The sequence below is a fragment of the Helicoverpa armigera genome, chromosome 25 (assembly GCF_030705265.1).
Source record: "Helicoverpa armigera isolate CAAS_96S chromosome 25, ASM3070526v1, whole genome shotgun sequence".
Taxonomy (NCBI): domain Eukaryota; kingdom Metazoa; phylum Arthropoda; class Insecta; order Lepidoptera; family Noctuidae; genus Helicoverpa; species Helicoverpa armigera.
This window is the reverse complement of record NC_087144.1, coordinates 220254-245841: the sequence shown is the minus strand read 5'-3', so window position 1 is coordinate 245841 and position 25588 is coordinate 220254. Positions and strand designations below refer to the sequence as shown.

At 37.2% G+C, this 25588-nt stretch overlaps 3 protein-coding genes and 1 long non-coding RNA gene across 7 annotated transcripts in view; 2 read left to right on the top strand and 2 right to left on the bottom strand.

Moving 5' to 3' along the window:
- LOC110374928 (uncharacterized) overlaps positions 1-5808 on the top strand; it is a 156631-nt gene extending 150823 nt beyond the window's left edge. Inside the window, exons 24-26 of the mRNA XM_064041645.1 lie at positions 1136-3484; positions 3619-3858; positions 5099-5808. Coding sequence (XP_063897715.1) covers positions 1136-3484; positions 3619-3858; positions 5099-5808 — 3299 coding nt within the window. The remainder of the gene's footprint in view (positions 1-1135; positions 3485-3618; positions 3859-5098) is intronic.
- Positions 5809-5860: 52 nt separating this feature from the next.
- On the bottom strand, positions 5861-19923 carry LOC110374935 (transmembrane protein 234 homolog). 4 transcript variants are annotated; one of them, XR_010277747.1, is made up of 6 exons: positions 19642-19923; positions 17723-17865; positions 16749-16911; positions 16301-16392; positions 6453-6614; positions 5861-6336 (listed from the first exon to the last, which is right to left on the bottom strand). XR_010277747.1 is itself a non-coding variant. In XM_049845596.2 (5 exons), the coding sequence occupies exons 1-4, from the start codon at positions 19658-19660 to the stop codon at positions 16325-16327; spliced, it is 393 nt and encodes a 130-aa protein (XP_049701553.2). In that variant the 5' UTR covers positions 19661-19923; the 3' UTR covers positions 5861-6336; positions 16301-16324. The 4 variants fall into 4 exon arrangements, 3 of the variants coding, with proteins under 3 accessions (XP_049701553.2, XP_021188545.2, XP_021188546.2); XM_049845596.2 differs by lacking the exon at positions 6453-6614; XM_021332870.3 differs by lacking the exons at positions 5861-6336; positions 6453-6614 and having other exon boundaries at positions 16093-16392; positions 19642-19922.
- On the top strand, positions 8289-13142 carry LOC135118732 (uncharacterized). The gene is made up of 3 exons (XR_010277748.1): positions 8289-8911; positions 9496-9622; positions 10339-13142. It is a non-coding gene; the product is annotated as an uncharacterized LOC135118732 (long non-coding RNA).
- Positions 18201-19646, bottom strand: LOC110374934 (uncharacterized). Its single transcript, XM_021332869.3, has one exon. The coding sequence runs from the start codon at positions 19606-19608 to the stop codon at positions 18604-18606; it is 1005 nt and encodes a 334-aa protein (XP_021188544.3). The 5' UTR covers positions 19609-19646; the 3' UTR covers positions 18201-18603.
- Positions 19924-25588: the final 5665 nt, after the last annotated feature.

Here is a 25588-nt window from a genome sequence, read left to right as displayed (position 1 = left end):
ACAAAAGGCCAAGCTCAAAACGAAGCGATCTTTTGAAAGCGAATACCTAGGTAGCTAGTGACCAGTGGAGGCCATTTTTGTTACTAGCAAAAACATGTACTGTCTATTATAATGTAGGCATGATTTAAATACAAAGGGCATTAAGTACCTACCTAATGCCAAAATCAAATACATACTATGAAGCTGAAGTCTGTTTGTTTGCTTGAACGCGCTAATGATGATAGATAATCAAGTACTACTGTGCTTTAGTGTTAGAAAGCTGGAGTCCATTTATCGAGAGAGGCTATTTTGATCTGCGTGTGCGGAGTAATTCTCAAGGGGCCATTGACGAGAGCTTGGAGGTCCCTAAAACCTAAAAATTAATATATTTTTTTAATATATTATATAAGGCACTCAGAAACTTTACATTCAGAAAAATATGAGCAGTTACGGAACAGTTAGGTACAGTAATTTGGTGCACATAAAAATTGCTAGATAGGTACGCATTAAAAATGCTTACTGTAGTAAAACAAGCTAAAGTGCACCTACGGAAGATTTCGAACTTTTGGCGACAAAAAACAGTAGTGCAGAGTCAATGTATTTACGTTAAAATGATAAATTTCTCAATAAAAAGACTAACTATTATTTCGCTAATCAGACTGATGCAGTAGGAACACAATCACCTTAGTTTCGTTTTGCATAAATTTTGTAGTGTTTTAGACGCATACCTACCTTTTCCTATCCAAAGCATGAATTTTATTTTAATTACATAGTAGAGTAATACAAGAGGATAATTTATAAGTTACCTATTTATCTAAGTTATATCGATGTTAGAACAATAATAACATTTAGCTTATTAGACATTGCGTCTCTTAACGCGAACATCTCTGTTTTTCAAACATGTACTGATTACAGTAATTTTTGTTAACACTGCAGTCCGAGGTCGCCTCACACGTTTATCTTAATTTACCAGGGAAAAGTATGCTTTGACCTGGTATGTATTGTATGTAATACAAAAGTTCTTGAAACAACTCATAGATACTATGATACGCGTTTACGTGTATCCCGAAAAATATAGGGAATTCTGTAAACTTTTTCATATTATTTCTATGTTTACTATGTGTTTTTATACTAATATACCATTTGTATGTTGCAGCTCGTCCAGTCAAACCGATAACTCCACTAGCGCCGCCGGAGCAAGAGAGAGCTCCCCCACCGGACCCCATTCCACCGAAACCACCAGAACCTTTTAAACCTGAAGAACCCATATTTGACAAACCTGCATTTCTTCCAGCAAAACCAATCCCACATTCTCCAAAGATATCTCCATCATCAATCCCCAATCCTAATCCCAGTGTAATGACGCCAAAACAAGTGGATGGATACCCAAACTTCGGCAGTTATCTCTACTCAATACCAGGATACTCTGCATTTCAACCTATTAGCTCAGTTTCGTACCCGCCTATAGTCCAGCCGACACCGCCTCCCGCAGTGCAGAACGAGACACCCAGTCAGGAATTTAATCCTTTCCCTACAAAACCTAAAGAAACGCCTACACCTGTTGTTGAAGAAAAAAGTACTGACGCAGAGCCACCAAAAGAAACACTGAAACCACAGACGGACTTCGAAGAGCATTTTACACCTGAAATAATAACAGCGACATCTATCCCTGAGAGCAACAAAACACATACAACTGAGTCAAAGATGAGCATAACATCGCTAGCACAGGGATCAGGAGCCACGGTCACTATTCCATCGCAAATACCAAATAAAGAATTTAAGAAGAAACCTGAAAGGTTTAGTTTAAAAACTAGTATACCAATAAGCAAGATCGATATGAAATGTGTCAGTAATCCACCCGATACTGCGTTTCAAAATTCTTTAGCAAAGAAAACTTTTAATCCTGCTTTTACCAAAGATCCACCGAGAGTTGAAATACAAAGTAATATTGTGATAAAGACAGCAACCAAAGAACCTGAAGTTAAGGAGGTGAAACCGAGCGTCTCATCAAGTAACAGCATGTGCACTTTGATCAATACTGCAGAGACTGCTAACAAAACTGAAAACCAGTTTCGTGTACCCGAACCTAAAGTAGATACACCAGCTGAAGTGAAAGAACCTCCTGCAATACAAAGACCTTTATTTAACCCCATCAATATAGAAGCCAGCAAAGTGAATTTCAGTAAACCTCCAGATCCACCGTATAATGAACAGAAAAATCAAATAGTATTTATACAAAATAAGAGCAACTCGAACTCAAAGATGTTGGTCACGATACAACAACAGAACCCACAAGTTTTATTACAAAGAACTAACTTCGAGTCAAAAAACCTGCAAGCTCCTTCACGACTGTCAAACCAAAGTAAGAAATGTATCGAAGACGTTGTCAATGAAAGTACTTCGTCGAAAGTGGTCGCACTCAAGAGGCTGCACCAGGAGAACTGCGACGAGAACGATTTCGAGAATTTGATCACAGAGAATCAAATCTATGGTAACAAGATAGTCGTGAAGGAGAAATCTCAAGGCACATTGCAAGAACAAGATCTAAAAGCGAAAAAGATGACAGAAAAAGTCACGCCACCGGAAACTAAGAATGTTGTTTTACAACCAAACTTTGTATACTTGAGCAACGTTCAGTTTCCTAACTTGATGATGATCAAAAATAATTCAAAAGTCACACAAACATCTGACTCAAATAAAGTTCAAAAAATAGCTCCAAAAGAAAATAAAACTGTACCTGAAATTACTGCTGTACAGAGCTCTGAAAGTAATTCTGAAATTAAAACCACAAAACCAAATATAACTGTGAGTAAAGAAATTCATGTATTGAAATCTAGTAACAACGTATTGCAAACTCTGTCAAATAAAACCAAGCCTGATATTGTTATCCAAGCTAATCCAAAAGTTATAGTAAGTCCACAAATAGTGTATCAAGTACCGATTACATCAATCGTGGAAACTGATAAAGTTAACCAACCGTTCAAAAAACGAGACTATCCAAAATTCATTGCACCCAAGAAGGAAGCACCTAAAAAACTAGATCAAACCAAAACAAATGACAAATTATACATAGCCTGTCCTTATCAAATGGATTCCAAATTGCAGCCCAAAATTGTCATCACAAATATTCGACCAAAAATAAATAAAATAGACGAAGTCAGTTCTTTGGATGTTTATGAAAAACGAAAACGATTGAGGCGTCTCAAGTATTTGTCTAATCGAGAAAACAAGGATGTTAAAGCTGATCCGAAGAAAGTGGAAAAGACTGAAATACGTAATGTAATTACACCTGATAAGGTAAAAAACGAGATTTATAAAGAATTTGCAAAAACTAAAGTAGGTATGGATGCAGGCAGCAGTGGGAGTGACACAGATGACTACGGAGAAGAAGATCTGAAATCTTATGACGAAATTATTGAAGAATATGGCGGAAAAGGTGACAAGGATAATGGGAAAATTGATTTCATGGCTAATCTAAGATTAGCGACATTAGAAGCGTATAAAGGTATGTAAGTTTTAGCTACAGTACATCAAGTTTGAATTACAATTTATATTACTTACAATAGACGACGCCAAAGCATAATTTCTGTTAGTGGGACTACAGAGCTAAACAATAACACAATATTCTACTTTTCACAGAAAAAGACCTGGAGCTTCAAGACAAGGTTCTGAGGAACGATTCGGTGGCCTCAGCTTACGCGGCGGTGGGTAAACTGGACGTGCTGCTGAACGTTCCTCATGACGAAGCAGTGGAGACGCCTGCAGAGGAAGACAAGCTACTGGAGGATGTACAGCAGGAGAATAGGACGGCCACGCAGAGGAAGAAACTGTTTCTGTCCAAGTTGAAGCTTACGCAAGTCACGCAGAAGTATAAAGAAGGTAAATGTACGGTGTTTTAATAAATAAAGGTAGACGACGTAAGTTACATGGGAAGACCACAGTGGCGTAGTGTGGCTGTCCGCTGCCTGGGGCGGGATACAATTTTGCTGCCCCCTCGGGTAGGTATTATGTAAAGGTTATGGGCACATCCGATTTGATTGAAAATACCGAATCTGGGTTTAAGGCTAACAACTATAACTATAACTAATCGAGAGCGTAATTCATTGTTGACTAATGTTAGCAATAGTTATAACACCCGAACGATGTCGTCTGGTAAATATGTAGTACCCAGAGTTAATAATGTTTATGGGGACCGAACGCTAGAAAAGCGTGTCCCATACGTACTCAATAGCTTACCAGACGACATCAGAAACGAAAATAGGAAAAATAGATTTAAGATAAAACTAAAAAAACACCTACTCAGTACACTGCCTTAACTTTTTATTGTATTACTATCCTACTATCTTCTACTACTACCTACCTAACTACCGACTACTTTTCTTACTTATGCTATATCTATACTCCGATTATATCTATCTAATCTTTGATTTTCATACTTACGTACTTAATATTAACCTCCTAATACTACTTATATAACTTAACATATATAATACTAATATTACATATATAATACTAATACATATATAATATAATACTAATATATACTAATATATTAATTTTATTATTATTGTAAACTTAACTTAATAGAACCTATAATAGTAAGTCAATAGTTTAGAAATCTGATCCAACAGATAAACTGTGTATACAGTTTTGTTGGACATTTCATATTTTCTATAATGTAAAATGTACCTTTTAAGCAATAAATAAATAACTGCAATTGACAATACCACTACAACCGATGAACTGAACAGATTTTGATAAGTGTAGATTTTATTACTGCACCGCACCGGTGCGACTATATCTATCTGATCTTTATAATTTGACGATTAATAGCTGCCTTGGTAGGTACAGGGGTGTCCTGCATAAGCACGGCCCTGGTGGACAGGTGACAGCCAGCTCCCACACGTCTCCTTGGCTCCCAGGAGTGAGATAGCAAAAGAGAGTTGAAATTATATAATTTGAGAGTGATAACTGAGAATTTATTTTGTATATTTGGATCGAAAACTGAAAAAGCAATCGCAAAAAAAAATGCCCCCTAAAACATGCCGCCCGGGGCATTTGCTTGCGTCCTTTGCCTATATAAATTAAATAGTTAATTTTATGTGTGTTAATGTTTCAGGTTACGACAAGGTGTGGCAAGAAATATTAAAAGAAAGGAAACGACGGAACAGCAACCCAGACTTAGAAGAGAATTGTAAAGAAGCCCGTCTCGGGTTTGACCCTAACTGCCAACTGCGACTGCTGACTGAAATCAAGAAATGTGTTAACGAAAATAACAACCTTATCAAGAAGAGATTAGACTCAGTTTCCATTGTCGATTCTAACGATGAAAGCATAAAAGTGCTAGCAGAGAAGAATTTCTCTGAACTTAACCGCCTATCCAAAATGGCGGACCGTAGCGTGAAGCTGTTCAAAGCTCCGAACACGAGGAAACGAGATCTAAACCCCGGCTTCGACAGCGAGAACATTAAAAAGCCAAATATAAAGATTCAGCAGCCGTACCAGAACTATCCTAAGATTAAGATTCCGAGTATTTCGAAGATAATATCGTTGAAATCGACGCAGGAGTGTGCGTCGGCGACGTCCACGCAGGCGACATCTATGGACGAGCCGCAGAACTCGGCGGCGGGCGTCACCGAGATGTTCGAGGAGAAGACCAGCTCTGAGAAGACGAGAGACTTCTGCTGTCAAGTAGACGAACCTTCGTGGCCTGAGGTTGAAGCACTAGTCAAGAGTTATAGGGATTATGATATAGGTAATTTTTTTATTTCCTTATTTCGGCTCCAAAATCAACACGACACGACGATGGTCATTCTGGTGTACTTTTAGATAACTCTTCAATTATCTAAAGGTTTCTTCCCATTCTGAACGATTAATAAAATCAAATCAAATCATCTTTATTCTCAGGCATCTAAGGCCCATAGATAAATACCTTAAAACTAGCATACATATGTTATACAAAATTGTTAGTAAATAAAAACTTAAAACTATGTTAGTAGCGCTTCACTTATGCACTATGTCACTGTGCGGTCCTGTGGCACTTGTCCGCGGAAGCGACGGAACACCACGCCCTGTGGCCAGAAGTTTTCGTCCAACACGAGGTGCAGGAAACACGTCGGCACTCGCACCACGAACGCCTTGAAGTTGGCGTTATGGCTTCTGACGCACGTACTCGCGATGTCCTCCGCCTTAGCTTCTTGTTGGCTCGCTGACGGCGCTTCCTCCTTTGCACCGTAACGCACCCCTCATCGTCAGCCCGATTCTGTCCCTTTACGGGCACGGGCTTCTTCGTAGCATCAATTTTGCTACCGGTGACGCTAGCGTAGTCTCGACGTACATTTTAATGTTTCGCCGAGGCTGCAGAAACGAGAGAACGAGCGATTAAATGATCCGTGAATAAATGGAAAACTAAGCAATGTTTTGGTCAAAATCTTCATTGGAGTTCTTGTCGTCGAAAAGAATAGCGGACCTACACAAGCGCAACACGGCGCTAAAGATAGAGGGCGCTCACATCACGCGCTCGGCGTCGCGCGACTCCGACACCGCGCGCGCGCTGCTCGCCGAGCGCCAGCACCTCGCCGGCGAGGAGAACCACCTGCGCCTGTCGCTGCAGCGGCTGCAGAGAGCCATCGAGGCTATCAGGAACAGTTAAGATTACGAGCCTGAGTTTGTATATTGTACAGGGTGTCTAACAGTGTTTTTCAAAAGTTCTGAAAGTAACGTTACAAGTTACAACAGTATTCTAATCACCTAGCAAGCCCTGGTGTCAGTTTTCTCAAATCCCACTGACGGCCTCTGTCGTGGAGCAATTGATACCTACTGAAACAGGCACGTTAAACTAAAAATAAAGTCGCGAATTTTTTTTGTTAATCTCGCAAAATAAGCAGCCATGATTGACATCAATATAAACACGATTCGTTGATTGATTTTCAGAATCTCTACAGTCACAGTTTTACAGTATTTTTACTTTGATATAAGTAATTTATTTACATTGATCTGACCTATAGGCACCGTGCGTAAACTATAGATGGCGTTATAATCCCGACAGTAGAGACACCGTGCGAGTAAAAAAAGAAACTTTCCAAACCCATTGGTTGTCACTGTCTAGTCTGTAAATGTGATTTTACAATGATTAAAAATATAATATATAAAATACAATGATTAAAATTATAAAATATGGTTTTCTACCAATAAACAATGATCGGCAGCGTGGTCAAAATATATCAAAAGGCCAAAAGCTATTCGAGTCGGGCCATGTTTTTGATGTCATAGAAACAGTTGGCCAAGAACAAGAAACAATATTAACTGGCAAAATTGTTGCTCAGACAAAAATTTCAAATGTATATTATGATGTTAAGATAACAGTAAGTACCTTTTTTAAATTAATTGTTATTACAATATCTTTAGAAAATCTCTATTTCTATTTTTAATTTTTATCTCTGTCCTTTCAGCTTGATTGCAAGGTTTGTTCCCACTAGTTCTACTGCTTAGTTCTACCGTAGAACTAATGGGAACTTTTTTTCCCACTAGTTCTACTATTTGAGGTGTAACAAAATAGTAGAACTAGTGGGAATTATGGTTTTTATTGGTATTCCCACTAGTTCCACTGAACATTGGCAGTAGAACTAATGGGACATTTTGTTCTACTAGACAGAAGAAGTACAGTCGACGGCCTGGGTGGTTATCTGTAGTTGTGATTTTTTTCAGAGCTCAAAATCGATAGCAGTCAGAATAACTTAGATTTTTTTCATGAATTTCAACAAAAATTAAATGTTTTTCTTTATAAAAGTGTTCATGACATATAAAACCTCATTGGAGGATGTATTTTATTTTTTCTTAATTGTCAAGAACAAAAGAATGACGGTTACTCTGTACAAATTTTTTCTCCTGTGAGCACGTTTATATAATTTCTTCTACAATAAAAGTTATTTATACCTATTTACCACTTGGAAAGCCTTTTTCTTTTATGTTCCCATTGGCCACACCAGCGAGATATTGAAGAACTAATTATTTAATTTTGTGGGGAACATAAAAATTGGTCCTTCGAGAAAAAAGTTATCCTTCGAGCTTTCGAGAACCTGATCTATCGAGCCTTCGAAAAAGAATCCTTCGAGACTTCGAGAAGCTGGTCCTTCGAATATAAGGAAAATTGGTCCTTCGATTGTCTTCGACTTACATAGAAGAGAATTATTCCTTCAAATTAAATATATGTAAGAAGATAATACTCTTATAGAAGTGGAGAAATTTGGTGCTTCGTATTACAAGGCAATCCCTTTATAAAAGTGGTTATAAAGAAGAAAGCCACAGGAGGATTCAGAGTCATCCATCAATAATTGTGCGTAAGGGTGTTTCCGTGCTATTACGAAAACAGTTTCGCTGCGTGCATCGCGCGTATCCAAACGTGCAAACGAGGTAAGGCGCTGCCAACCCAAGAAAACGAAACGCAACCAATGAGCGCGCGAAGAGCGACCGAACAATGAACATTTGCCGTGAGTTTCCGGCCAAATATCGAACATCGAGTGAATGAATTGACTGTCGGCGTTCATCATTTTTTTCGCGTCGCCATTTTTTTTTTACACGTTTCTGTTTATTTTGTTAATTTTGTTAGTTGTATATTATTTATAACAGTGTACTTAACGTTAAGGTGTTGCTTACATTTGTTGCATCTGGGTTTTGGCTTGCATCTTAGGATATAGCACCATGGCTCTTAGTGACGAGCTGGCTCAATTAAAGCTCCGTAGGGGCTATGTAAAGGGTGCAATAACTCGTGAAGAAAGTTTTTGTAACAGCGAAGAAATTGTGATCGCGTCTAGTGAGTTGCTCACAGAGCGGCGCAGTCGCTTGGCGAAAAACTTTGCCTCTTACGAGGACCTTAACAAGAGTATTTTGTGCATAAATCCAAAGGACGATGAAGACCCTTTTGTGTATGAAAGTAAGTACTTCACCTGCATATCCAAAATTGATCGTCAGCTCAATGCTTGTCGTAAATCGGGGCAGCCCGAGGCGGAGCCTCCTAGGCAAAATGCAAATAACTTCAGGAAGCTCCCACAAATTACAATAAAAGAATTTAGTGGTGCCAATATTTTAGATTATCTACCTTTTATTAATATGTTTAAGGCAGTCATTGATTCTGACACAAGCTTGAGTCTGTGCCAAAAATTATATTATTTGAGATCATTTTTAACTGGGGAAGCCTTATGCTTAATTCAAAATTTGCCTTTGACTGAAGTAAATTATTCAGAAGCATTAAAGTTGTTAGAAAACCGCTATAACAATGAGCCAATGATCATTAACCATCACATTAATACTTTGATTGATTTGCCTAAGTGCACCGCTGCTGATCTTAGATTTTTAGTAGCAAGTGCTAATGTGCATTTAACTGCACTAAAAAGTTTAAACATGCCAGTTGAAGCTTGGGGTCCAATAATGGTCAATATTTTGCTCCGGAAAGTGGATTCTGAGACAAACAGTGAGTTTCACTTGAGACGGGATAAAAAGGTTGTGTTTTCTATGCAGGAATTCATAGAGTTTTTGGAGTCCAGAGCGTTGGCCAGGGAGAATGCAATGGAAACAATGCCTGTGAGTACTCCCAGTGGTGTGAAGCCTGGCAAGCCTGCATGTAATACAGCAGCAGCAGTCTCATGTAAGTATTGCAATACTAATCATAGATTATACATGTGTGCCAAATTTAAACTTGCTGCTGATAATGACAAGGGTCAATTTGTTAAAAAACATAAGTTATGCATTGTTTGTTTGAATGCGCATGGTGGTAAATGCAAGCTGCGTTTGAAATGCTCTATCTGTCAGCAACGGCACAATACGCTTCTGCATGGTGTGGAAATGGCTAAGAAGGAGGCGAGCAATGTCGCCACTGCCAGTTCTACTGCCGCAGTGCCCTGTGCTGATGTTGGAAGGTCTGACAGTGCAGTAGCTATGTCAAGTACCTCGCCTGTGAAGGATGTGCTGCTACCTACCGCTATAGTGCGTATTATCACCAAAAATGGTACTTTTATCCATGCACGCGCTTTGCTGGACACGGGTAGCCAGGTATCTTTTATTACAGAAAAGCTTGCTGATCAAATTGATTGCAAGATTACACCGGCAAATCAGCTCATTACAGGTATTCTACAAGGCACTAGTAATAGGCACCAGAGGGCAAATTTTGATATTTATGCTGCTAATAGCAACTTTAAATTAGCCTTAAACTGTTATATAGCTAAGAATATAACTTGTGAGCTGCCACAACAGAGTTTTTATAATGTTGGGTTTAATATTCCTTCGCATGTCTATTTGGCAGATAAAAACTTTAATAAAACTGGTGAAATTTCTTTGTTATTAGGGTGTGATGTATTTTTCCAGGTGCTTCAGAGGGAATCACTGCCTCTAACGCCGCAAGGTCCCTACCTGGTTAGTACCAGCCTAGGTTATATTGTAGCAGGCAGTCTACCGGTATCTGTTGGGAACATCCATTCTTCAAATTTGTGTATAACAGTTCAAGGTACCCCCCATAATATTTCTCATAATTCTCATAATGATCAACTTGATACTATTGAACATACTATTTCAAATTTTTGGAAATGTGAAAAAGTACCTGAAATTTATAAGGAAGGTATTACTGAACATCAACTAGCTGAGGAATGTTTTCAAAACTCTGTCAAACTTGTTGATGGAAAGTTTTGTGTAGATTTACCTTTAAAACTTAATTTAAATGATATCCAGATGGGTAACTCTTTTAATCAGGCATTGCATCGTTTTCATAATTTAGAAAGGCGTTTCGCTAAAGATGATAAGTTATTTCAACAATATAAGAAGTTCATTCATGTTTATCTTGAGCAAGGCCATGCCATGTACTTTGATATATCTAACTATGATCCTAGGGCAGGTAATGTGTATTTCTTACCTCACCACCCAGTCATTAATTTAAATAGTAAAACTACTCCGGTTCGAGCTGTCTTTGACGCGAGCATGAAAACCAATAATGGTATTTGTCTAAATGACATGATGCTTAATGGGCCTGTTGTGCAAAATGATTTATTTGACATTTTGACACTATTTAGGAGTTTTAAATATGTTTTGCTTAATGATATAAAGGCTATGTATAGGGGTATAATAATGGGTAAAGACCATTTCTGCTTGCAAAATATTCTTTGGCGAGATTCTGCTGATCAAAGTGTGCAATGTCTTCAGTTACAAACTGTAACATATGGTTTAAAGTTTGATAAAACAAATACTTTTGTGAAAACTTTAGGCTTGTCATATGATGTGACTTCTGATACTTTAAATATGAAGTGTCCAAGCGCTGAAATACAAAAACCTTCTACTAAGAGGCAAGTGTTAAGTTTTATTAGCAAATTTTTTGATCCTTTGGGTTTGGTAGGTCCTATTTTGGTGCAAGCTAAATACTTAATGCAACAAGTCTGGTTTGAAAAGTTAAAGTGGGATGATATTCTCCCTGAAGCTTTAAATAAAAAAATTCTACAATTTGTTGAAGGTTTGATGAATATGTCTTGTATATCTGTTCCTAGAAATATCAATGTATATCCACATAAAAGGCTAGAGTTAGTTGGTTATGCTGATGCATCTAATATTGCACAAGTGTGTATTATGTTTCGGATTTAAGGCTAAAGCTTCCAGTCAACTTATGGGTTCATTACCGCTTGACAGAGTCAATATTACACGTCCTTTTCAAATTGTAGGCACTGATTATGCAGGTCCTTTCAATGTTAAACAAACTAGAGTAAGAAATCCTGTTATAACCAAGGCTTATGTTGTTATTTTCATATGTTTTATTACTAAAGCAATTCACATAGAATTGGCGTCAGACATGACAACTAATACTTTCTTAGCTTGTTTAAAAAGGTTTATAAGCCGTAGAAATAAGCCTACAAAAATATATTGTGATAATGCTAGTTATTATAGAGGTGCTGATAATGCACTCAAAGATTTGCATAAGCTACTGAATTCCACAGATCATCAAAACAAAGTGTTTGATTATGGTTGTTCAGAGGGAATACAGTTTCAATTTATTCCTTCATATTCCCCTGTATTTGGTGGCCTGTGGGAGGCAGGAGTAAAAAGTATAAAATATCATATGAAACGTGTAATTACTCAGAGTGTACTTACTTATGAAGAGCTGTATACAGTGTTAGTGCTCATAGAAAGTATTTTAAATTCTAGACCATTAACTCCCATGTCAAGAGATTGTGATGACATGTCTTACCTGACACCTGCACATTTCCTTACTGGCTCACCATTGACTTCATATCCAGAGCTTAATTTGACTGATGTAAATGTAGGAAGGCTTAGTTTTTGGAAACAATGTTCTCAAATGCAACAGCATTTTTGGAATCAATGGCATAAACAATATTTAGTTATGTTGCAGAGTCGACCTAAATGGAAAACTCAACTGCCTAATTTAGAAATAGGCAATATGGTATTGTTTAAGTCTGATAATGTATCTCCATTGAACTGGCCTGTAGGTAGAATTGTAAAGGTCATTCCAGGAAAAGATGATTTAGTTCGTGCAGTGGAGGTAAAAACTAGTAAAGGTCACATTGTAAGAACAAGTGTTATGAAAGTGTGTCCATTACCTATTGATTATAATTAATGTATCTACCCTTTATTTTTAAAGCGAGAATTACTCTTGGGTTTAGTTTATCTTTAATTTCTTTACTAATCCATTTGGGTAGTTATTTTGAATGTTTTAATTTAATTGTCATACTGGTAATGATGAGGTTAGCTTGTGGCTGAGGCCCCAGCATGTTCATGACATATAAAACCTCATTGGAGGATGTATTTTATTTTTTCTTAATTGTCAAGAACAAAAGAATGACGGTTACTCTGTACAAATTTTTTCTCCTGTGAGCACGTTTATATAATTTCTTCTACAATAAAAGTTATTTATACCTATTTACCACTTGGAAAGCCTTTTTCTTTTATGTTCCCATTGGCCACACCAGCGAGATATTGAAGAACTAATTATTTAATTTTGTGGGGAACAAAAAGTACTAGGACAGCAGAAATGAAGAGGAGCTAGGTGGTGTTTAAAATCCGACATTAATGTTCATCTACAACACTACTAATTAAAAGACATTGTTCATAATAATATACATTGAATAGGAATGTAAGTATACAATAACGCAAAAATTACTTTGAAGAGACTGACTATTTGAACTGCAGCCCTATGATTTAGGCAAAAAAATATCAAATAAAAATAATCGTTTAAAAAAACATAATAATTCAGACATTTACCGTCGTACCACAAAAACTTTTAAACGTCTGTTGAACACTTGTCTAAAAAATGACAAACGACGTTGAACTAAGGTTCCTTTTGTAGCCACACTTTTTTAGACAAGTGTTCAACAGATGTTTAACTTTTTGTATTAAGACTTAGTTTCAAACACAACACTAACATCAAACTAACAAAATCAAAAATCATTTATTTAAACTTGGCTTCAAGATAGCACTTTTTTAACGTTGGAAATTTACAATAGACAGCCCCCAAAACGCCCACCCTTCTCCACTTCCTATGTTTTTGCTGGGAAGAAGAAGTGGCGCAACAAACTCCCCAGCAACACATGTCTGTCTGTAGGTTAGAAGAACCTTTTAACTAAACTAACTCAAGTGTTTTTTTTTAAATCAATGTGTCAAATACCACCATAGAGGTATTATACAATTTTAATTTGACTATTTAATTTTATAGCTAGCTCCTCTTCATTTCTGCTATCCTAGTACTTTTATAAAGAAAAACATTAGATTTTTGTTGAAAGTAATGAAAAAAATCTAAGTTATTCTGACTGCTATCGATTTTGAGCTCTAAAAAAAATCACAACTATCGGCCGTCGACTGTACTTCTTCTCTCTAGTAGAACAAAATTATGTCCCATTAGTTCTACTGCCAATGTTCAGTGGAACTAGTGGGAATACCTATAAAAACCATAATTCCCACTAGTTCTACTATTTGAGGTGTAACAAAATAGTAGAACTAGTGGGAAAAAAAGTTCCCATTAGTTCTACGGTAGAACTAAGCAGTAGAACTAGTGGGAACAAACCGATTGCAATAGAAACATTAAAAGTGCAACTTGTAAATGCAAGGCAGGTCTATCAGGACAATGTAAGCACGTCTGTGCCTTAGTGCATTACGTAAATTCTGCAGAAAGTGCAGAATCGAAAACCAGTTATGCACAACAATGGGGCAAACCAACGTACCCACAGTTACTGGGTTATGATAAAGGAGTGACAATGGCAGAGTTATTTCCAAGTCCACAAATAAGTATTAAAGTATTACGTGTGTTTTACAACTGCATTTATCCATTTAATTCTTTTATCCCAAAGCCATGGTATGTGAGTACTATTAGTAGGGAAATAGTAAAATTTTACACCCTTGTAGTTGTTTTTGGATGTATTACAGCATCCAGCAATACAACAATACATTTTGATAACTGAAATTAGCAAAATTTAACACGAATATTCAGAATTTTTTTCATGGTTTGATAGTACAATTTTTGACACTTGAGGGAAAGTTTCGGATATAAGTCACGAGGTGGCAGGGTCATCGCTACGCACGGTGCCTATAAATTCAGCAACAGTCTTTAAATAAAATGCCTGATAGCAAACACTACTGTCAAAAATTACTTAAGTCACTGACTCCCTATCAAGATGAGTCCTACGTGGCAGAAATTGTAAATAACTTTAGTAAGTAGTTTAAAAACTATTTTCATATAATATTTAGGTACTAAAATGTATCTATTATTGCATCACTAGTGGCCTAGCCAGTTCAAATGATCATTCAAACACTTTACATACGTTAGTCAGTCAATCAGGCAATAACAATTAAAATTGGAGTAGATATGAGTTGTAAATAATTTACCTATTAGACAATTACAAGTAAATGTAGAAAGAACTGTCCATTTTTGTTAAGTAGATGCATTTTTTTAACAAATCTTTGTTGCTTGTATATTTAATTAAGAGCTAAGGTCCAACCTTAGATATTGTACCAAAAATTGTGGTTATGTTTTTGTCAATTTAATTGTAATATAATAAATAACTAGTCACATATTTTTAGGTAATATTTATTATTGTAAACGATAATTCTTAAATAATAGATTAATTACCCGTTTTTCTGTTGGAAATATTATTTTAGCATTTTTTACCGTACCTACCTACAGAGTGCTCAGTATATTTTAAATACAAAGCAAAAGGCAATTGATATCATTTTGAAAATTCATAGGTCAAAAAAATTATCATAAGATGAGCATAAGCACACTATAGGTAGGCAGTATTTTTATGGCATTTGGTTACGCGGGAAACGCAATATGGTTCGTAAAGATGCGACAAATTTAAAAAACTGGTGATTGCAAATGCGACGGGAAAATCGGCATACTGCGGGCGACACAAGACAAGAAAGTATGCCTAAAGGAAAGGAGCACAGTACCTGTTGTCTTCTACGGCGATTTCTTGTACGAGGAGCACTGCCACAAATAAAGTTCAACACAAATCACACCAATTTTCCACTCAATATCGATTTTTGTATCGGAGAGAGACGTGAGCTCTCGCGCGCGTTGTCAGCCATTGATTTGTTTGTTATGTTGCACACACGACTCAAAGGCGCTAGTGTCTTCTCTCGCTCCAACGAATGCGTTGAGGTACGTGCGGGAAAAGGAAGGGAATAGGATTGCAAACACCAGTGAAATTACCAATATAACAAATTATGAGTCTGAAAATTACCGCGCAACCAGCATTTTATACGCTTACCTCATTCTTTCGTAGAACATTGCTACAAGGACTGCATCGAAAATACACAGCTAAAATAGAAATAGTAATGGACTTATTATTCTTTGATAATAATGGCACCCAATGTAAATATGGACATGAAAGTAGGCAGATGCGGGTGCCTATACACTGCTATGCGTATACAATTTAATTTCAATAAAATTACTAAAATTAATTATAAAGTTACATTATCATTTATCATAAAATGCTTGTAATAATGTGCCTCTTATTTTATAGTATTTATTAGTAATGTAATATACACATTCTGATCAGCAATAATAATAATAACGAACGTATTTATTCGAGAAGCGAAAACTATTCATAAGAAATGAAACAATTAAAAGATAATCCACATTTTTTATTGTTGTTTTATTTATTTTAAGTATCATTATTTTGTTTAATTTGTTAAGTACTGTATTATGTTACTTAATGTATGTTTAAATACAGTAAATGGTGATTACCGTCTTGTACCTACTAAAAGTGTATTTTTTAGTTAATTTTAGTGGTAAACATAATTATTTGGTGAGGTTTTATACCAAATAGGTACCTACCCACTAACATCTGCTGACACTTCTTCAACTGGTGTCGTCGATACAGCAGAGTGCAGTTCCCGCCATAATCAGGACTATTCCAAGGATTGACTCTGGAAATTAGATACAGTAGGTTTTGGTACAACCCTCATACTAGGAAGAGACGTAATTTTATCGTAATTACACAGAATCTATGCTACAAAAGAGGCTAAACATATTAAATTCATAAGAAAAGTGTATTTAATGATAACTTACGAAGTAACTATTAAGTAATCTATAAGCACTAGTGTCAGTAACCCATGGATACCGGATACCTCACTTATAACGTACTTCATTGTACGAAGTTATTTACAGTTTGAACTTGCAACTTTGTTTTCATACTGTTAAGTTGTATGTTGATGTACCTATGTAAAACTGCCACTTAAAAGATCTACTCTAAGGGCTTTATGGACAGTCTACAACTACTTACTTCTATCGAGCGGTTCCTCCGCGCCGATGCCCGCGCCAGTCACCGCGGTGAAGACGAACGCGAGACTGTTGGCAGTGGGCACTGCTACTGACAGCGGCGCGCGCTGCACTGCCGCCAGGTAGCTGAGTGACCCTGCCTGGTTCACCAGCCACGGTACCACGTACTGAAACGTTTTGTGACCAAGTTAGGGAAAAAGTCGTGGTGGCCTAGTGGGTAAAGCACCAACCTCTCATGTATGCGTGTGTGGGTTCGATTCCAGGTCAGGCAAGTAACAATGCAACTTTTCTAAGTTTGTACGTAGGTACTTTCTAAGTGTATCTTAAACACCAAAGCCTGATAAAAAGGTGAAGGACATCTTGAGGAAACCTGGTCTATAAAGTCTGAAATCACCAACCTTCATTGAGCAAGCGTGGTGATTAGCTCAATCCTTATCAATGTGAGAGGAGGCCGCAGCCCAGTAGAGAGACCATAAAAAGTCAGCTAGGGAAAACTACGACAATCTTTGCAATGGTCTTTTAAAAGTTGTACTGGTGAGCGGCGCTCTGTCTCATACGGAGAAGATAAGAACGCATAAAAATATTTCGGTCAATGCAAAACTTTTTATCAGATCAAAAGTGACAGTGACCCATTTTGTTCTGCTGAGTCGTGTCAATTTTGTTATTGCATGATATTCATTATTTACATTACATGGTGAAGTTGCGTGTCATCTTTACCAATATTATAAAGAGGTATTGTACCTAAGTTTGTAAGTAGGGGATAATCTTTGGAACCGATGGTCGGATTTCTAAAATTCTTTCACTGATAGTTTGCTAAATGTTCCTGAGTGTCAAAGGCAATATTCTATTCCGGTATGGGCAGTAGTTCCAACGGGACGCGGGTGAAGCGGCGGGAAAACGGGTAGTACCTTTTTATACGGGCTGTGGGTATTGGTATTGCAAAGCATGTAAGTCTTTGGCAACATTAGAGGAACTGACCTTCCAATTGCCGAGCAGGAAGCTAACTTCAGCCCAGACCTGTCCTATCAGGGTTGTGGCCGTGACGTCACGGAGGCCCTTCGTCCCCTGCCGAATGAAAGGGTTGGTGCATCCCCATAGCACGCCAGTCAGCACCAACAGACCTACGGATATGGACATAGGTAGGTGATAAGGGAACATCACTATGAATATTATAATTGAGAAAATGACTTCCTCTTTCACAAAAAAATTGCTGAATTGATTGACAGGAAAATTGGCTTGGAAATAAATAGTAGTAGAGATGCATATAGGCAAAAACAAAATATTTTTACATTAGGTACTACTAATTTTAGCTCAGGAATGTGAGTTAAAATATTTTAAGCAGTATTTTGCTAAAATGAGAGGATATTTTTTTAGGTACATGGTTATACACTGATTTATTTTGAGTATAACTTCTGGATAGTAGGAGCCCAGCATACGTCAAACAAATGAAGAAAAGTCAGTGTTTAATAAAATATAAATTTATTATTGAAAATAATATTATTTCAATTGTATAATTATCTTATTAATTCGAGATATTACCCAGATTGGCTAACACACAGAGATCAATTTTGACTGACGAATCTACGAGACTTACATTTAATACCACACCAAGTTATGTTTATATAAACAATGCGAGCCAATAATAGTATTACATTTTCTTCAGTATAATTATATTATTAGTACTTGACGTTTGCTAAGAACACATCTATGTAGGCAAATTAGAAACAAAAACACGATTTTTATAGATTTCAATAATAAAATGTGCAGTAAATAATATTACATGATTTAACACAGAAACGAAGCCTGCAATAAAAAAAGTCTAAATGCACACTGAACATAACATACACCATAGATTACTACTATAACGGAACACCAACAGTCATTTGTCTAACATCATTGAACTTGCAGTGGTTATCGTCCAAGTCCACCCACTGCACAAACTGCTTAGCTAAGGCCACCGCAATCTCCATGGCCATGATGCAGTCATTCTCAGCGCGATGGGCCTCTATGGCCGGCCTCCCCAACACTCGCTCATAGATATTCTTTAGCTTATGTGACACAGTTGGCTTACTGTCACCTTGAAAAAAAATTTTGCGTTTGATTTTCTCATACTTGTTTTTCGGCTCGGGATTTTTCCGTTTTCGAGGAGTTCTTTCGTTTTGTTGTTGCATTTTTGCTTGAGCATCCAATTCTTTGAATTCATCTTGTAGTACAGCATCGATTACTGACTTTTCCAATTGTATTTCACTCCCATTACTTATGCACTCTGTAGGTCTTGTAAAGGATTTGTCTTCTGACTCCACACTGGTCTGGTCATTGTTGTTTCGGCTACAAGACGCATCACTATTTAAATCACTGCTTATGTTGTCAACAACAGTTCCATTAGTGTTGCTTACACTGTTAACAGGCTGTTTGCTTTTAAGTATATCGTAAAAAGCATATAAACTATCTGTGCACAGGATATCATCGGATAAAGTCACTCCTAACTTATCAAAATGATTCTTCAAGATGGGGAAATCAAAATAAAGACCATTCTCTGCTACCAAGCAGACTGGCTTCTCTTGACATTGTAAGAAACCATTGATAATGTTGAACACATGTATATTGAAGTCTGTTTTGTACTCGAGCAGGTCGTTACACAGTCCTGAGGTCTTGGTGCTCTCGGGGTGGATCATCCTGCGCGGGTTGAAGCACATAGTGAGCTTGTCGAGCACGCGCGGCGCGGCGCCCGGCGTCGTGTCCAGCACGTGCCGGCGACTCGCTACCACCATACTGAGCTCAGTGATCCTCGTCTTATTATACTCATACTGCGGTAACCCGGTAGTTTCTAAGTCGATGAACACGTACGTTGCTATGCGCGCCATATTTACAACTGTAGTGAAATCGAAGACACTTACCGATGGCTTCCAACATCATACACCAGTCAATTAGCTAACGACTAGGCAGTTAGTTATCAGTCGGTATGCTATCAGCTTCGAGGTTGTATAGATAACTGTTCTTTTATCATCGTCTGTGCGTCATCCGAAGAATGCCTAAATAGATTTCTGCCTGGCCAATGCAGAAATGCAATGAGTCACACTGGTTGCACTTGCGGGAATTATAAATCCATCGACAAACAGAAATGAACACAAAACAAAACAAATAAGTACACGGAGTTGACGTGAATTGACATCTGTCGGTCTGTCAGATGTCAGTGTCGACTTTGACACTTGACATCATAGAGGCAGAAATATTTTCGTTCGGTAACAAACTATCGCGGCCAATCGCGGCAGACTGCACGGCTTATTATGGTAATAACCAAATAGATGATGAAAATATTACAGTATCTACAACAATAATCACAAGTTGTAACAACTACCTGCTGATTTCAAGCCTGAACAAACTAGCTAGGAGAAATTAAGTTACAGAATAATTCATTTATAACGACGGCGCTATGTTTAGTGCGATTTTTGTATTCAGAAGGGGCGGATCCAGCCCTTAAATAAAGCTGTGGATACATCCATTCGATTTCGCAAAAAATCTAAATCTGGGGCCAATAATGCGAGGTTTAATAATTCTACCAATACCACTACAACCGATGAACTGAACCAAATTTGATATAGACTTTAGTGCGCCCTGTCTCGCTGCTTGAGTAAAAATTGGAGTACACATCATCCTCCGAGCCTTTTTCCCAACTATGTTGGGGTCGGCTTCCAGTCTAACCGGATGTAGCTGAGTACCAGTGCAAAATTGGAGTACATTAATTCATATTAATATGGTGTTGTATGAGGAAGTAGAGAGGTGGTACATAAGGGAATGTAGTTAAAAAAAAATGTTAGTAGGTATATCTGTGAAAACATGTTTAATGACTAAAGGAAAGCAATCTGCAGTAGTACAACAATGTAGTTAGTAAGCAGGGCCACCAAACGCAGCGGGTGATTGATGTCCATAGAGAACAAGCCACATACACTCATCCTGCTGAAACTGGCACGGTGGAAACGCAATATGTTCTTGCATAACTTTGTTTGACCATCTGGAAGAAAATTAAAGACTTAAGAAGTGAGAACCTATACCAGAGGCCTGATTCTGTAAATGTTCTGTTCATAAGTAAAGTGTAAGGGGGCAAACTAAAATAGTCCTGCCCTAATTGCTGACCTTAACTGACCGTGGGGCACAATGTTGAAAAATGGATGATTGGTGGCGGTAAAACCTCACATAACATCAAGTTTGATATTAAACGCTTTGTTCGGAGATGGGTATCACCACCTCCGAAACCAAAAATATCCCTCACTGCGCCTACAATCACGCATTTCTAGCAGGGGGCAGGCTTTTGTCCTGCAATGGACGTTTTTAGGCAATGACGAATCATCACCATCATCATCTTAGCCTTAGGACGTCCACCACTGAACATAGGCCTCCCCCTTTGATCTCCACAGATACCTGGAATGAATTGAACCTTACCAGTAGGGCAGTTTGACGTCGTGATGAGAACGCAAGAATCTTGTACATCTCCGATAGCTTGGTAGAAGCGATCGAAACTGAGGCCCAGCGCTATTTGTATGACCACGGCTTTTGCTGTCCAGACATAGATCACCATGAAAATGGAGGTGAATTCTATCTGAAATCATTACAAGAGGATACGATAAGTGTACATGTTGGTAGGAATGCTTTGTAAATATATATTTTTTAAATAAAATATGATTTACTGATTGCTAATTCATATTCAATAGGTACTCTTTAATGAGACGCGATGGAAAACTTTATTTCTTGTAATATGCCTTTATGTTTGCTACTAAATAAAGATATTACGCTATGTCATATTATGTGGGCCGTACCTAGATGACTTATGATGTTAGGCGTTAAAAGTATCCGTAGATTTTTTTTTGTTGAATACATATAATAATAGGTACTCACTCGACCAGGGTAAAACTTCCTGAATTCAATCAACATTTGACAGTTCACCAAGCTACTGAAAAATGTCTCCAGCGTTTGATACAGGATCTGGGCACATGCAAAAATACAGATGAATTTAACCCAATCCCGTTAGAACACTTACGGCTAAGAATAATGAAATATCTTACCATATATTGAAATACCGTTCTACAGATCCTGTGACACTTAGCTATATGTAAGTAGGTCTCAAACATTATTTTGTGTTGATCTTCGTCACTACCTTTCTTTGAGAACATTGAAATGTGAGCATTCCACAGCTTCACTTCATTAGTCAGTAAATGAATTAGTGTGATAGCATAAATCACATTCGCATCAATGGTTAACATGATTGCAGTGTTGAAGACAATAACCCAAGAAGTTTGTTTAAATATTGTGATCACAAAACACGACATTAAGAAGTAAGCTCCGAAGAAAATGCTGACATAAATACGACTGATGTTGACTGCGCTTTTAAAACTAGCTTTGTTGCCAATACAAGTATGAATTCTTTGGAAGATTAAAACAAACGCGACGTATCTCTTAGAGTGAATAAATAGGTTGGTGAAGTTAATGATGAATCCTACACAGTAGAACACCAAGTTAAAGTAAGATGCGAATTGCAAGTAATTACCCAAAAGGAACATTGTTAGATCAAAGTATAGATAAATATCGAATATTCGGTACAAGGAAAATGACACATAGATCCCTAAGCTCGTCAGCAATATGAACTTGTTGAGCCACATGTTTGGGTAAATGAAGTTATTGCTGAGCTGGTATCTCGGGTTCAGCACGAGCATCTGCATCAGGTATAAAGGCTGAAATATCTGCTGCACTTCTTTACTAAGTTTGTTGGTCAAGGGAATTCCAGATTCCGTCATTATCGTGTCTTGTAGATTCAATAATTGTTTCACAAAATGAATATATGGAATATCTGCTGGATCCGATACGTTTGTTCGCTTACGCTATGGGCATCAATTTAATTAATTCAATGTTTTCGAAGCGTCTGCTTTTATCGTTATTAATATTATATGTGAGTTTGTTTGTTATGCTTTCGTAGAAAAACAAATGAGGCGCTTGAGGTGACAATGTTAGGTATAAAGAAAGGGAATCAACACGTGTAAAGTAGAGCTACTTTCCATCTGGTTACAGGAAGTAATACGACAAAAGAACAATGATAATGACTTATTGATTAATAAAATTATTGTTTGTCTACTGGAGTTTGGGTAAGTCAACTAAGTCGCTTTGTTTTGGTGGTATTGTTTTCTATGAATAGTTAATAGGTACTTCCGCTAGCAAGTCTCGATTAACATTCATTTGCAGTTTCATAGATATCGCTATTAAGATTGAATACTTATAATAGATGATTCTAAGACACGAGACAGTTAGTGGAATGCCACGTGAAACTAGAAATTTAAAAAATATAAAATTTCAAAAGCAGCTTTTATTAACATGTCCAGGTAAGTATTTAAATAAAATAGGTAATTGTTTCACATCGTCATCCTTACCTCATTATAGTTATTTCTACAGCCATTCATTTTAATCTCCAAAATGATCCAAAGACTAGGATTTCTAAATACTGCAAGATCTGTAGGAACGTAAGTTTGGGGAAAATTATCGATTTGAGGAAGGTGGTAAAGTAGATGTTAACATAACACTAGGTAGATAATACAATGACGGTTATACAGCAAACCCTAGTAGAGCTAGCGTGTAGTTGGTGATAACGCCGAAGATGCTCAGAGGCAGCGTGGCGTCAACAGCGAACAGGCCGAACGCCGACATCTTGTGGTGCGACGAGTTCTGCAGCCGGCAGATGTTCTTGCAGACACGCCTTTTTGTGGCTGAGAATGAAACTATGTTAAGATGTGTGTAAGAACAATTCTGAACTACCTACTTTAGATGCTAATTTTACATATCCCATATTCATGCACTACAGTTGTGTGCTTTAGTGACATGTAAGTACTTATTATTCTTCGCCATCCAGTGTTTCCAAATTACCATAAAACTAAATCTAATAACACTACGCTCGACTTGGCTAGGTTACTGTACTGAGACAGTCTCGATCATATAGCTAATGATAATATTCGAGGACATTAACATCAATCAAATCGGGATCGTATAAAAAATCTAATCTTACCGGAACATGTGGACCGCCTCAGCATTGTGCACAAATAATTAACTTCTTTGACTGTTGCGTACAACTTCTCACTCTCCACGCACATGAGGATTTGCAGCGCCAAGCTCTTCACCAGCCACATCTGTGATATTACTGCAAACCCACCGAACTGTAAACATATCGTCATTTCTATCAAAAATAAACTTTTTTTAATTCTATTTTTTTCCACGTATTCATAAGTGATTCATCATCATCATCATTTACTTAAATTCATAATATGTATTTATAGAAGTACTATATAAGCGGTCCGTGTATTGCCGGCCGTTTTTTCAATCATTGTAATTCGTGTTACCTTAATGTTACCCTCGCTAATGTGCCCGTTTCCCACAAAGTGCCGCATCTCCAACAGTATCATGACGGTCACTAAGCCGTGGCAGACTGTGTGCATTGTATAGTGTAACACCTACAAGTTAAATTAAGCTTTTAATTAATACTTCAAAGATATTAGGATGTAACTAAGAACGTCATTCAGAAATACAAATACTGAACACCAGGAACCTAAACTTACCAACAGACTGAATGATTTCTCAAAAATCTTAAAAGCTTCAAGAATATTTGAGTACACATCAAACATTACAGTCCAATATGACTCAATAGCGACATGCTTTGACGTTCGAATATCTTCAATCCATATAGACAGTGTTTTCCTCAGTAGGCTCATAACAAATGCCGTGTAAACAATATTAATATCAAAAGCGATGCTGCAATAGTTCGACACGGGATCCAAAATACGGGCGAATGAAACAATTAAGCAGTAAAACAGAGCCCCTAAAATATAGACGACATTTAAAACAATAACATAAACCCAATTGATGATAACTAAACATTTCAATTGTTTGCCGTTAACTCTCAAAATCCTGTGCACTTCTTGTATCTTTAAAACTAACAACACATGGTTGTTACACTGGATGATGTTAGAATAGTAGTTCAGAATGAATCCGATTGAGAAGAACACGTCATCGAAGATATTGCTGAAAGCTAGAACATAATTGTTTTGATCTTCACTTGACACAATACGTAGCAAATTGTAGAACAAGAGAGATCGGAGAGTGATGGCAAGGGTGATACCCAGGATGTTATAGCTGCGACTGTTAGATGTAATGAAGTTGTCCTGGATACAATACTTGGCACAAATGAAGAGTCTTTGCATTAAATCTAAAGGCTTCAGCACTGATTGCAAATCCTTTTCAATGACGTTATTTAGTAATACTTCTTTGTATTGTACTGTCGGTAAAGTCTTGATGATCACATCGTTGACTTTAGATTTTGGTTTCTTTTTGAAATATGCAAGCATGTTCGCTGCACTGCACCCTTTGGTATTAATTAGATAGTTCAGTCTTGCAAAAGGTATGGACGTTAATGGAAAAGCAATTAATGAAAGTCATTAGCGGTTCGTAGGCTGTTTATTTGAAACAAATAACGTTTCTAGTATTTAAGTGTTGATGGATGAAGTGTAAAAGGGTTAACATAATAACTTCGCGCTTGTATTCCAGAAGGTTGTAATCCAGAAAGACATTTCTCTGGTCAGGTTTGAATTACGGTATGGTTTTTGGCTTCATCCTAGGTGGACGACCACCCATTATAGACGATATTCCTTGCGAAAATATGTATTTGGGAAATTAACAATAAAATATATATATTTATGGAAAATAATTTTATTAGATTCCATTACAATCATAACAATTACAATCATTTAGTCATTTACATTCCAATCGATTGAAGGAAGGTTATCAGATTTATTTAAGACACAACGACCAAGG

Excerpts from the sequence above, each read along its gene's own strand:
- LOC110374934 (XM_021332869.3), bottom strand. The coding sequence starts at position 19,608 with ATGGCGCGCATAGCAACGTACGTGTTCATCGACTTAGAAACTACCGGG.
- LOC110374935 (XM_049845596.2), bottom strand. Across the intron at positions 16,912-17,722 it reads TCCTGCTCGGCAATTGGAAG|TACGTGGTACCGTGGCTGGT; the intron begins GTCAGTTCCTCT and ends AAAACGTTTCAG. Across the intron at positions 16,393-16,748 it reads GGAGGAACCGCTCGATAGAA|AGTCAATCCTTGGAATAGTC; the intron begins GTAAGTAGTTGT and ends TCTAATTTCCAG.